The following is a 12,449-nucleotide window of genomic DNA, read 5'->3' on the forward strand; positions in this document are numbered from 1 at the left end:
GACTATGAGGTTGGAGGCGGTGGATGAGAGATCCCCTGAGGTGATGAGGTTATGGATGGTCTGGGAGAGATGATGGTTTGGTCGTGGCAGGTGGTCATGGTTAAGGGGGCAGTAGGAGGAGGTGTAATCCAGAACCCCAGTCCAATTCCTGGGGAGCATGGATTTGAATCTCACTATGGTTGTTGGTGAGATTTGAATTCAAAAAAATATGGAATAAGACCTGGTCTAATGGCAACCCACTATCGATTCTCATTAAAACCTTTCTGTCCTTTAACAAAAAAAATCTGGCATCCTTACCCAGGCCTATGTGTGACTCCAGACCCACTAATTAGGGTGGGGCAATAAATGGTGACCTAACCAACAATGACCACATCCCATGAACAAATATTAGGAAAACGTGCGAGAATTGAGTTGGGGATGGCTGTAAGCCTGCAATATTACTTACACCTAAGGTAAAGAAAGGCCACTTGATTTAAGAGTTCCATAGCACTTTCCAGTCAGGAGTTTAAGGCAGGACTTGTTTTGTTTTTCAAGTTGCATTGACAATCTGCCTCAGGATAATCAATACAAGTGTATGTTGGCTGCCCTCCCTGCTCTGAGGGCCAAGATTTGGAGGGGTACATGGGAATAACCCTTGCTCATGCCAACTGACAGCTGGCAGACTGATATCTGTTGGGCGACACTGATGCTTTATACTCCCAAATGTTTCATGAGAATCATGGGTTGGTTTGTGGCAGCCAGGAGCAAAGCTAAGTGTTGGCATGGTCTTACAGGAAATTCAGAGTAGGCCCGGGGCCTCTGAATGTTTGAAGTATTCTCTTGGCATCTCAGACTGACAATGAAGAACTCCAGCTGTTAGTGACTGAGAAAAAGATTATGTTTAACCAACGTATCAACATGTTTCTTAAAGGCCCATGTTTTGTCTTTTTCTTTCGCTTTGGCCTCAAAAAGCTTCACTTCGGATTGAGACATTTGTGATTCCTGTTGACAGTGAATGTGAATACACTGAGCCAAGAGTAGACCCAGAGTTATGTGGTTGCATATTAAGGCCTCAGGCCTCTTGGGGAGGCCATGATGTGGAGGTGCCGGTGTTGAACTCGGGTGGACAAGGTCAGCAGTCACATGACACCAGCTTCAGTTCAATAGGTTTATTTGAAATCACATGCTTGCGGAGCGCTGCTCCTTCGTCAGTTCACCTGATTTCAAATAAGCTTATTGGACTATAACCTGGAGTCATGTGACTTCTTGAGGAAGAATGGTGAATCTCAGGACAGTCAGATGAAAACAGTGAAGTCTGAAATTAATATGTAATCTGTTTTGTAAATGTGGGGTAGTAATTATAGGTCCATAGAGAGACATACAGCATAGAAACAGGCCTTTTGGCCCACCTTGTCTGCCAACTACTAAACACCAAACTGCACTAATCCTATTTATCTCATCTGGTCCATAGCCTGCTCTGCCCCTGCATTTTAAGTGCTCATCCAGATGTATGTTTGGGTTTCTTTGGGTTTTCGAATGTTGCGGGAGTGTCTGCTTCCACCACCAGCTCAGACAGCATATTCCACATACCTACCACCCTCTGGGTGAAAAAGACTTTCCTCAGCTCTCCTCTCAACTGCTTGCATCTAACTTTAAATGTATGCCATATGGCCTGCCATGGGGAAGAGATTCTCACAATCTACTCTGTCTTTGCCTCTCGTAATGTTGTATACAGATCCTCCTTCAGCCTCCTACATTCCAGGGTAAACAATCCCAGTCTGTCTAGTCTCTCCCCATAACTGGCAATGTCCTGGTGAAAATGGAGTATTTGACAATGACTGTACTAGTAAAATAGTTATAAAATCCTCAAATCGTTTTTCAGCTTCTTACTATATCGTTTTTTTCTCTTGCAGGGATGTAACTGTGAAGGACGGTGTTCCTGTACAACCAGACTACACAGATCTTCTGTCCTTAATGAGGTATTAACTATACAGGTTGAAAGTCAATGCTGAATATTCTCCTTTTTAATCATTTTTTTGGAATTAGTTTGGTCACAGTCGAAGGATGCGGGTAGGCCTTTGAAGATTGTGAAGAGGAGAAATGTCTTCACCCAGAGAGTGGAGAGCTCATGGAATTCTCTGCCATAGAAAGGGGTTAGAGTCATAGAGATGTACAGCACAGAAACAGACCCTTCGGTCCAACTCATCCATGCTGACCAGATATCCCAAACCAACCTAGTCCCACCTGCCAGCACCCGGCCCATATCCCTCCAAACCTTTCCTATTCATATACCCATCCAAATGCCTCTTAAATGTTGTAATTGTACCAGCCTCCACCACTTCCTCTGGCAGCTCATTCCATACAATTACCACCCTCTGCATGAAAAAGTTGCCCCTTACGTCCCTTTTATATCTTTCCCCTTTCACCCGAAACCTATGCCCCCTAGTTCTGGACTCCCCCTAACCCAGGGAAAAGACTTTGTCAGGCCAAAACATTGAATAGGAGTTAGATATGTTCCTTCGCCTAAAGGGATCTAAGGGTATAGTGACAATGTGGGAACAGGGTCAAGTGGGATGGTCAGCCATGATCATATGGAATGGCAAAGCAGGCATGAGGGGCCGAATGGCCTAATCCTATTGTCTATGTTTCTTCACTTGCCTTCACTTCTTAGTTGATCACAGTTCGATTATGACGGTGAGCTTTCCCCGAGCTGAAGACTTCCCTGTGCCGATTACTTTAATTGGTTGCCAGGGCATGGGATTTGCCCAGCAACAATGGTACCTCTCCCAGCTAGAGGCAGTCACCTTGATGTGGTTCCCTATCCACTCCCCAATGTCCCCAAACCAAAGGTGAAGGGTGGGTCAAACAGGGGGAGCTCCAATTTGAATTCCAGCCTTTTGGGTACAATCCATCTAGTTTTTTGCATTGGGTGTTAGTGTTTCCAGCCATTGCATGTGGCACCCAATGAAAGAAGATATTCTTTGTTGCTTCCTTGAAGCACAATGAGTTCATTACGTTTATAGCGATTTTCCAGCTTAGACTTGTCAACTCTGCAGAATGGTTCTTGGAATTTCCAAGAATTCAAGATTAATCTCCAGGGCGCTGCAGAGAGCACACTTGGAGAGAAATCAAAGCTATATTACCAGAAATTCAATACCCATGGACGTTAGTTATGAGTAAAAAAATCATTGCAGATGGGGGAAATGGGCCATAAACGTCTGTTGGAGGCAATTCTCGGAAGTGGTTTGTAATTTTGCATCAATTTTGCATGGCCGTGAGATGTCACTAGTGGTCTGAATGTACAGGCCAAGTGAATATGAGGGTTCTTGTAGCACAGTGGAAGTGTCCCTTTCTTCTGGGCCAGGAAGCCTGGGTTCCAGGCGCACAATTTGAGAGGAGGGAGCTCTCCTTATCCAGGATAGAGCTCAGCTACATCGGGTGCTAGAAAACAGACAAATCTGGATCGATACCCGATTCCAGTAGTTGGGAGCAGATAGGGTCACAGGGCTGCACAGAAACAGAACCTTCGGTCCAACGTGTTAATTCTGACTCCAGATATCGTAAATAAATCTTAGCCCATTAGCCAGCATTTTCTCTCTCAACTCTTCCTATTCATGTACCCAGATGCCTTTTAAATGATGTCATTGTACCAAACTCCACCACTTCCTCTGGCAGCTCGTTTCATACATGCACCACCATCAGTGTGAAAAAGCTGTTCCTTTCATCCCTTTTAAACCTAGCCCCTTAAACCTATGCCCTCTAGTTTTAGACTCCACTACCGTGGGGAAAAGACCTTGGCTATTCACCCTATCCCTGCCCCTCATGATTTTATAAACCTCCCTGAGGTCACCCCTCAGCCTCCGACACTCCAGGGAAAATAACTCCAGCGTATCCAGCCACTCCTGCTAGCACAAACCCTCCAACCCAGGCAACATTCTCGTAAAGTTTTTCTGAACCTTTTCAAGTTTCTCAACATCCCTTCCTATCACAGGGAGACCAGAATTGAATGCAGTATTCCAAAAGTGGCCAAACCAATGTCCTGTACAGCTGAAACAAATCATGGTGGAATGCACAATAGTCATCAGTGATGATACCAAAATCATAGAATTATGGAGTCCCTACAGCACAGAAAGGAACCATTCAGCCAATTGAGACTGCAATGACCCTCCAAAGAGTATTCCACCCCTTCCCACCCTATCCCCATAACCCTGCATTTCCTATGGCTAACCCACCAAGCTTGCACGTCCCTGGACACTACGGGATAATTTCCCATGGCCAATTCACCTAACCTGCACAGCTTTCAACCATGGGAGGAAACCAGAGCCCCTGAAGGAAACCCACACAGACATGGGGACAAAGTGCAAGACAGTTGCCTGAGGTTGGAATGGAACCTAAGTCCCTGGTGCTACCCACTGAGCCACCACGGTGGAGTATTGTGCACAGTTTTGGTCTCCTTTTCTAAGGAAGGATGCACAGCCACAGAGGCAGTGCAAAGCATGTTAACCAGCGAAATCTCCATGGTGGTGGAATTATTTAGTGACAAGGCATTGAGGAGACTAAGTCTGTATTCCTTAGAGTTCTGAAGCATGAGGGGATGACCTCAATGAAACATACAATCTTCTCACAGCAGGTGACTGGATGTGAAAAAGATTCCAGTGAGTGTAAGATGAGGCTGGGGATAGACCATTTAGGACTGAGAACGGGGGTGGGGAGCGTAATCCCTTCAATCAGAGGGTAATGTATCTTTGGATATATTAACCCCCTCAGAGGGTGTGTGGAGGCCCAGTCATCGAGGAGGTTCTGGAGGCAAGTGACATCAATGGATATAGAGATAGCATGGGATGGGGCATTGAGTTAGATCCCTTGAACTGAATGGTGGAGCTAGCTCGATGGGCTGAATGGCATACTCATCAGTGTAAAGAATGAAGGCTCAATCGCACAAAAAACAAAAGGGAATGACAACACGAAGAAACAAAAGCTCTGTTTAGAGGAGTTGTGAATAATATCTTCCATATATAGCTTCCATTTCACATAGTTATCGCGTTTCTCCTGCAAATATACAAATGATTCTCAGCCAACCACTACCCTGTTGGAAACGATTCCCGATTCCAACAATGTGTGTGGGATTTCTCCTAACCTCTCTCTTAGGGAAGGGCTGACCAAGAATTCCATTTGGGACTCACTATATGTGGGAATCAAGTGGTGGGAACTTCTAACTTCTCAGCAGAGGGTTAAAGCAAAGTGCTTTCTGACTCACTGCACACATAAAATTCTCCCAGCCCCAAACACACACACAATGTTTCCAAAAATCACAGAAATTGCCGGAGCTACTCAGCAAGCCTGGCAACATCTGAGGAGAGAAAACAAAGTTTCGAGTCCAGTGACCCTTCTTCAGAACTGACTGCAGCTAGGAAAAGTATCTCCATAAAGTGACAATTTTACCTAGGATTCCACCTAGGTGCAGTGGTAGCATCCATATCCCTGAGCCTAGGAGACCCTGCTTCAAGTCCTACCTGCCCCAGGTCTCAGAGGCATATATAAACTGAAGGTGAGGTGGGGGAAGCAGGGAGGAGTGAAGGCTTGGTGGAGATGGAGCCTGCAAAGGGAGAGGACAACACTTGGGCAGACAATGGTATGGGAAATGGTAAGCCTGGGGGAATCAGTAGCTGCTCATGGGGAACATCAGCTGCTGACAATGGGTTATATGCGGTAGCAGCCCATGTGACACTAAGGCCTAGTGTGTGAGGGGTTTGGGTGAGGAGATGAGAGAAGGCATTCAGGCGGTAATACGATTGAAGCAGCACTGTGGGTGTCCCTACCCACTTCGGACTGCAGTGGTTTACAAAGGTAGCTCACCAATAACTTCTCTGGGGCATTTAGGGGATGTGCAACAAATCCTGGCCTAAGTCAGCGATGCCCAAATCCCATGAACACATTCAAAATAAATTTAGGAGAGGGCTAAACTGTTTTCCTTCCTTTGAAAGAATGTCAGAAATTTGCTTTTGCCTTAACCCATGGTGAGATGCGAGATGTCAGGTGGAGAATTGTGGGCACAATTCAATCTTCATCACAGAGCGTTGACACCGACATGTAATGGGTTTTGTTCCCTTACAGCAATGGGGAAGGCTTTTAAAGCAAAAACCTTGTGTGTCTGATGTCAGGGGCTTTTTAATCCTGCTTTGTACCAGATTTGCCAGTTAAGTCACATGAGACCTATGATTAGTAAGTCAGGAAAGGCCCAGGCATTAGCTCATCTCGGGCAGGACATTAGCCAAAGCTCTGTAATTAGCCTCAGGACCCTCAGGAGGGGCAATTCTCATCTGGAACATGTAGGTTGAACCCCCATTTAGTAATCGCACAGGCCTGAGTGCCTAACAATGGCAAAAATAGCCTCGCTTCTGAGGGCTAGTGTGTCGGTATTCTGTAATCAACCTCTTCAGAAATGTTATTACACAAGTCTGGGGCAGGTAGGACTCCTCAGCTCAGAGATATGGATGCTACCACTGCACCACAAGAGTCTAGAATTGTCACTTTATATAGATACTAGAGGGTACCTAACGTTAACAGGGAGGAGGTGAGGACTGTGAATGCTGGAGATCAGAGTCAAGAGTGTGGTGCTGGAAAAGCACAGCAGGTCAGGCAGCATCTGAGGAGCAGGAAAGTCGACATTTGAGGCATAAGGCCTTCATCAGTAATACCAACATCCTACCAAGGGCCTGCACCTTTTTTTCTGAGGGGAGAGAGGATCATAAGAGAAACAAATCCTGCCTCATTTTTTCATGCTGTTACCTTGGAGTGAACTTTGAAATAGGGAAGTGAGTTGTGTACTGAAAATAAAAAAAGTGCTGGAAAAACACAGTGGGTAGAAGCATCCATGGAGAGCTTCAAGTCGAGATGACTCTTCAGCAGAGTAAGTTGTGCGTATACCTTGGTAAGGCTGCTTGCTATCTCTTGATTGATGTAAGCTAATTATTTCTTTCCCATCTTTAGAATGCAGGTAGCAGAATGCAACTATTATAATGAGGCAAGTTTTTTAGGCACAAGTCAAGGGTATGATAAAATGCTTACCTGGGTATAAGTTTGCTCGCTGAGCTGGAAGGTTTGTTTACAGAGGTTTCATCACCATACTAGATTACACCATCAGTGAGCCCCTTTCTATTTATGTGTTTCGGTTTCCTTGGGCTGGTGATGTTATTTCCCTCTTCCCCACTTTGAGAAAAAGAACAGGAAGTTACATCACCACAGGAAATGCTGTCACTAATCCAAGGAAACCTAAACACATAAATAGAAAGCGGACCATACCACCAGTGCTTCACCAGAGCCTCACTAATGATGTTACTTGGGGACGAAACATCTGAAAACAAACCTTCCAACACAGTGAGCAAATTTAGACCCAGAATCTCAACCTGAGCTACAAATCTTCTCAAAACTCACTAAACACTTTCTTCTTGCCTGGATAAGTGTTTAGCTTCAAAGCTGCTCAAGGGGCTTCAGAACCATCTAGAACAAAGCAACTCACTTGATCTGGCACCTTCGAGATTTGACCCCCCCACCCCACCATTATGGACACACAGTGGCAGCAGACAGAACCCAGTGGGGGATAAGTATGGATTTTATCAGGCTAGTTGTGTCTCTTGGCCTACAAGCAGAGCTGTACAAGTATGAGTCTCATGAAATCTGCCTCACTTGCACCTTTCAGCTTCCGAATTTCCCGCGACTCTTTGCACATTGTTAAAAACAGAAAAGCTGCTCAAGTGAAGACGAGAGAGCTCATTATAATATTCATTGAATCTGCAGCTTCCTCTGACCAGAATGGTCACAGATATCTTATTGCCTCCTCCCACCCACCTTTAAATAGTCTATTCTACCCACCACAGAGGTCCAATGGCAACTGTACATATCATTTACAGTTTTAGTAGAGATACTCACTAAGACTCCTCCCACAACACCCACCCAACCCATGACCCTCACCTTCTAGAAGGACATGGGGACGGGTACGTATAAGGTCCCCTCCAAATCTCACACACCATCCCAACTTGGAACTATAATCAGCGTTCCTTCAACACTGCTCAGTCCAAGGATGTGGAAGCAGGCTCTCACGATAGTGAGGAGGTGCTAATAACTAAGGCTGCTCGTCCAATCATAGGCTGCTCTGCGTCAGTGTCTGCTGCCCAAAGGTTCACTGGGTCAGCCTATCAGCATCACACATGGGAGGGAAGCAGCCTGTAATTTATTCCTTCATGGGATGAGGGCGTTGCTGGTTGGGTCAGCATATATTGCCCATCCCTAGTTGCCCAGAGGGCAGTTAGGAGTCACCACATTGCTGTGGGTCTGGAGTTACATGTAGGCCAGTCAGGTAAGGATGGCAGCGTCCTTCCCTAAAGGACATTAGCAAACCAGATGAGTTTTTCCAACAAACGATTCACAGTCATCATTCGACTCTTAATTCAAGATTTCCTTTTCTATTAAGTTCAAGTTCTACCATCCACCATGACGGGCTTTGAACCTGGGTCCCCAGGATATTAACTGGTTCTCTGGCTTCATAGCCCAGCAATAATACCACTAGGCCATCACCTTCCCACAGCCTCCAGCTGATAGGATTGCAGTCAGTTATGGCTTCAGTGTTGGCCTTGGCTGGGGGGGGTGGTGAGGGTGGCACTGGGTCTTGAATGTTGCCAGACACAGTGCCAGGCTACAAGGGTTTGCCTGGATGGAGGGAGAGGAGGGAGGATGCTGTAATGGGGAAAGGGGAGGTGGGAGGAATTAGAGGCTTCAATGGGTGGGGCAGTGGGAAAACAGGAAGTTGCAAAGGTGGAGCAGAAGGGAAAGGAGGGGGCTGCAAGGGTGGGAGTGGGGTACGAGGAGGGTGCACAGGAAGGAGAAAAGAGTTTGTAAAGTTATAGGATACAAAGGAGGCTAGAATGAAAATGGAAGCTTTGAACCTGAAAACATGTAAATACTTAACTACCTGAGAATCAGAATCATTTCGATAATAAATAATTGAAAATGAATTAAAACCTCTAGCTTAAAGTTGCACAAGGTCTGGAGCTACTTATACGGGGAACAATACAATGGGTGCTATTGTATTCAACGCTGTCAACTGTTAAATTTAAATCTGTGATTGAGATCTGAGATAGGGCACACTGAAACTGGTTAAAATCTTCTCGCGTTCTGTGTATTTGTGTTGGAACAAATTAGCTGTGACCACACCAGTCTGTAGAAAGTGTGGCTAGGCAGATAGCTCTTTCTGGGCAGTCTGTTAGTTATTTTGAAAAAATTCTTCATTGCTAATTTACCCGTGTTGTCTTCTGCCAATTTAAATACGGTGGCATCTGGGAAGTTAATACTTTCTTGTGTGTTTTTGACTTCAAATTTAATGGAGGCTTGACAATTAAGAAAATCCATGAATTCTTCTAATCGGAGTAAGTCTGAATACCATCGATGTCTACCAAAGAGCTTCTTTTTTTTACAAAAGAGTGAACAAAGTGAGTGTTACAACAGAGTGAGATAAAGAAAATCAGAGAAGATAATTAATAATGAAGACCACGATGAAATAAAGAGGTGTTTTGCATCAGTCTTCATTATAGAGGAGATAAGTAACATCCAGATTGGAAGCAAATTAAGTGTTAAAAAGCACAAGGATATAAAGGGATATGAATTGGCCTTGCTAAATTGCCCATTGTGTTAGGTGCATTAGTCAGGGGTGAATATAGGGTAGAGGAATGGGTCTGGGTGGGCTACTCTTCAGAGGGTGGGTGTGGACTTGTTGGGCCAAAGGGCCTGTTTCCATGCTGCAGAGAATCTAACCTAATCAATTCTAATCAAAGGTAGGTGAAGTCAGTGGGCAAAGATGTGCAAAATGGAGTGTAATGTGCAAAAATGCAGGAATAATAAAAAGGAAGTAAATAATCCAAATGGAAATGATTGCAGAGTTCCGAGAGGCAGAGGGAACTGAGTGTCCTTGTGAATCACAGGAGATCAGCGAACAATTATTGTAAGACATTAGCAAGGAATGTTATCGTTGCTCTTGAGAAATAATAAGGCTGTGCTTCAGTTATACTGGGTGAAACCACACCTGGAGTACAGTGGACAGTATTGGTCACCTTAATTAAGGAAAATATAAATGCATCAAACACATTGGAGACTAAATTGCCTATGACCTGGAATAGGAAGGTTGGTTTATGAGGAAAGGCTAAGTTGGTATCCACTGGCATTTGGAAGATTAAGAGGTGACTTGATTGAAGCATAAACATTTTGAGGGCCCTTGACAGGTTAGATTTGGGAGAATCTCAAACTAGGGGTCACTGTTTAAAAAATTAGCAATTGACCATTTAAACCAGAAATAAGGCAAAAACATTTCTCTCAAAGGTTCGTGAGTCTTTGCAACTCTTGCTGATTGGACAGTGGAAGCCGAGGTTTTAAATAGTTTTACGACAGAGGTAGATACATTCTTGTTAAGCAAAGAATTGAACAGTCATCAAGGGCAAATGGGAATTTGAGATTACAGTCAGATCAGCCATGATCACAATAAATGGTGAAGCAGGCACTGGGGCTGAATGGCCTACTCCTATTTGTGACTCATATATTGTCATGTATATTTGTTGTGTTCAAAAAGATGAATAAAAATAATTAATTGTTAAGAAATGAATAATTTGAGGTATAAATTAGGAATGAACAAGTGATGGTGAGTGTAGTTTTGTAGAACAGAAAAGCCTAGGGGTTCAGGTACATAATTCTTTGAACTTTGTGTCACACGTAGGCAGGGTAATTAAGAAGCACATTTGCCTTCATTGCTTAGACCTTTGAGTATAGGAATTGGGACATCATGTCGAGGTTGTATAGGACACTGGAGAGGCCTCTTCTGGAGTACAGTGTCCATTTCTGTTATAGGAAGAATATTATTAAACTGGACAGGATTCACAAGAGATTTGCCAGGATGTTGCTGGGAATGAAGGGTTTGAGTTATAAGGAGAAACTGGAAAGGCTGGGTCTTGTTCACTGGAGTGTAGGAAGTTGAGAGGTGACCTTACACAGGTTTATAAGATCATAAGGGACATACATAAGGTGAATGGCAGGTTTCTTTAAAGGTGGGATTCCAAGACTAGGGGGCATAGTTTTAAGTTGAGAAGAAAAAAAATCCAAGAATAACATGAGGGACAAGTATTTTACATAGAGAGTGGTTCATGCATGGAATGAACTTCCAGAGGAAGTAATGGATGCTGGTACAGTTGCAATGCTTAAAGGACATTTGGATAAGTTCATGATTGGGAAAGGTCTGGAGGGATATGGGCCAAGTGCAGGATTATGGTTGGCATGGACTGGTTGGACTGAAGGGGCTGTTTCTGTGCTGAATAACTCAATGACTAACTGAATTGCCTTTTGAATAAACTGGTATGAGCTTGATGGGTTGAATGGCCTCATTTTGTGCTATACCATCCTATTCTAGTCTGTCCAAAATGCATTGTGAAGTCACTTGCAAAAGCTGTCAAGAGTGAAAGTTGGCAGGGCAAGGGGTGAAGCAAAGGTAAATGATCCAAAAAAACAGGAGAGCCTCCAGGGTATGTGAGAACTGTCCTAGACCCCTGCTTGGACCTCCCTCCCTAACAGCAATGTGGCTTTAGTGAGCTACATTAGACAGAATGCCATGTTTTGAGAAGGTGGCTCTCTACCTCCATAAGATGAAGGTTGTTGAGAAAGGTTGATATTTTGAGGGGACGGTGTGTTGAGGGTGGAAGGGAGAGGGAGAGCCTAAGAATCAGAAGTGAGGACAGAAAGGTAGCTCCCAATGGCCTCTCCCAGCCGTAGGCCCAGCCCCATATTTTTAACCATTAAGGCAGGTTAAGAGACCCCCCCAACTTCCAATCTGAACCAATAGCCTGCCTGCCTCGTTTACTAACCATGTCAGCTGATTCTTTCCCATCCCACCTGGAACTGAAACAATCATAGCCCAGGCAAGATAAGTCCTTCAAGTGGTCAGTGGGTAACCATTTTAAGGTCCATATTGGCCATGGGTTGTGAAGGTGGGTGATGGACATACCTGCTCAAAGCCACTGAGATGGCAGTAAGTGGGTGTGTGGATATCTCTCCAGTGCTAGCCCACCCAAGTACCTGCCTTTCCACCATCTTACCCATATCGTCTCAGGAGGGGTAAGTACCACCCACCTATCTCAGATCAGTGACCTCTCCTTAAACCTTTGATAGATGGGTAGCACAGTGATTAGCCCTGCTGCCTTACAATGCCAGGGACCCTGTTTTGATTCCACCCTCGGGTGATAGTCTGTATGGGGTTTGCACATTCTCCCTGTGTCTGCGTGGGTTTCTTCCAGGTGCTCTGGCTTCTCCCACAGTCCAATGATGTGCGAAAAGAGAAACAGAAATTGCTGGAAAAGCTCAGCTGGTCTGGCAGCATCTGTGACTAATTGCCTACAGTGTGGAAACAGGCCCTTCGGCCCACCAAGTCCACACTGGCC

At 44.8% G+C, this 12,449-nt stretch overlaps 1 protein-coding gene across 1 annotated transcript in view; it reads left to right on the forward strand.

Annotated features, from left to right (window-relative positions):
- ncf4 (neutrophil cytosolic factor 4) overlaps positions 1 to 12,449 on the forward strand; it is an 80,305-nt gene that overhangs the window by 61,517 nt on the left and 6,339 nt on the right. The window contains exon 9 of the mRNA XM_072588667.1: positions 1,893 to 1,958. Within this exon, the coding sequence (XP_072444768.1) occupies positions 1,893 to 1,958 (66 nt within the window). The remainder of the gene's footprint in view (positions 1 to 1,892; positions 1,959 to 12,449) is intronic.

Source organism: Chiloscyllium punctatum, chromosome 18 (assembly GCF_047496795.1).
Source record: "Chiloscyllium punctatum isolate Juve2018m chromosome 18, sChiPun1.3, whole genome shotgun sequence".
Taxonomy (NCBI): domain Eukaryota; kingdom Metazoa; phylum Chordata; class Chondrichthyes; order Orectolobiformes; family Hemiscylliidae; genus Chiloscyllium; species Chiloscyllium punctatum.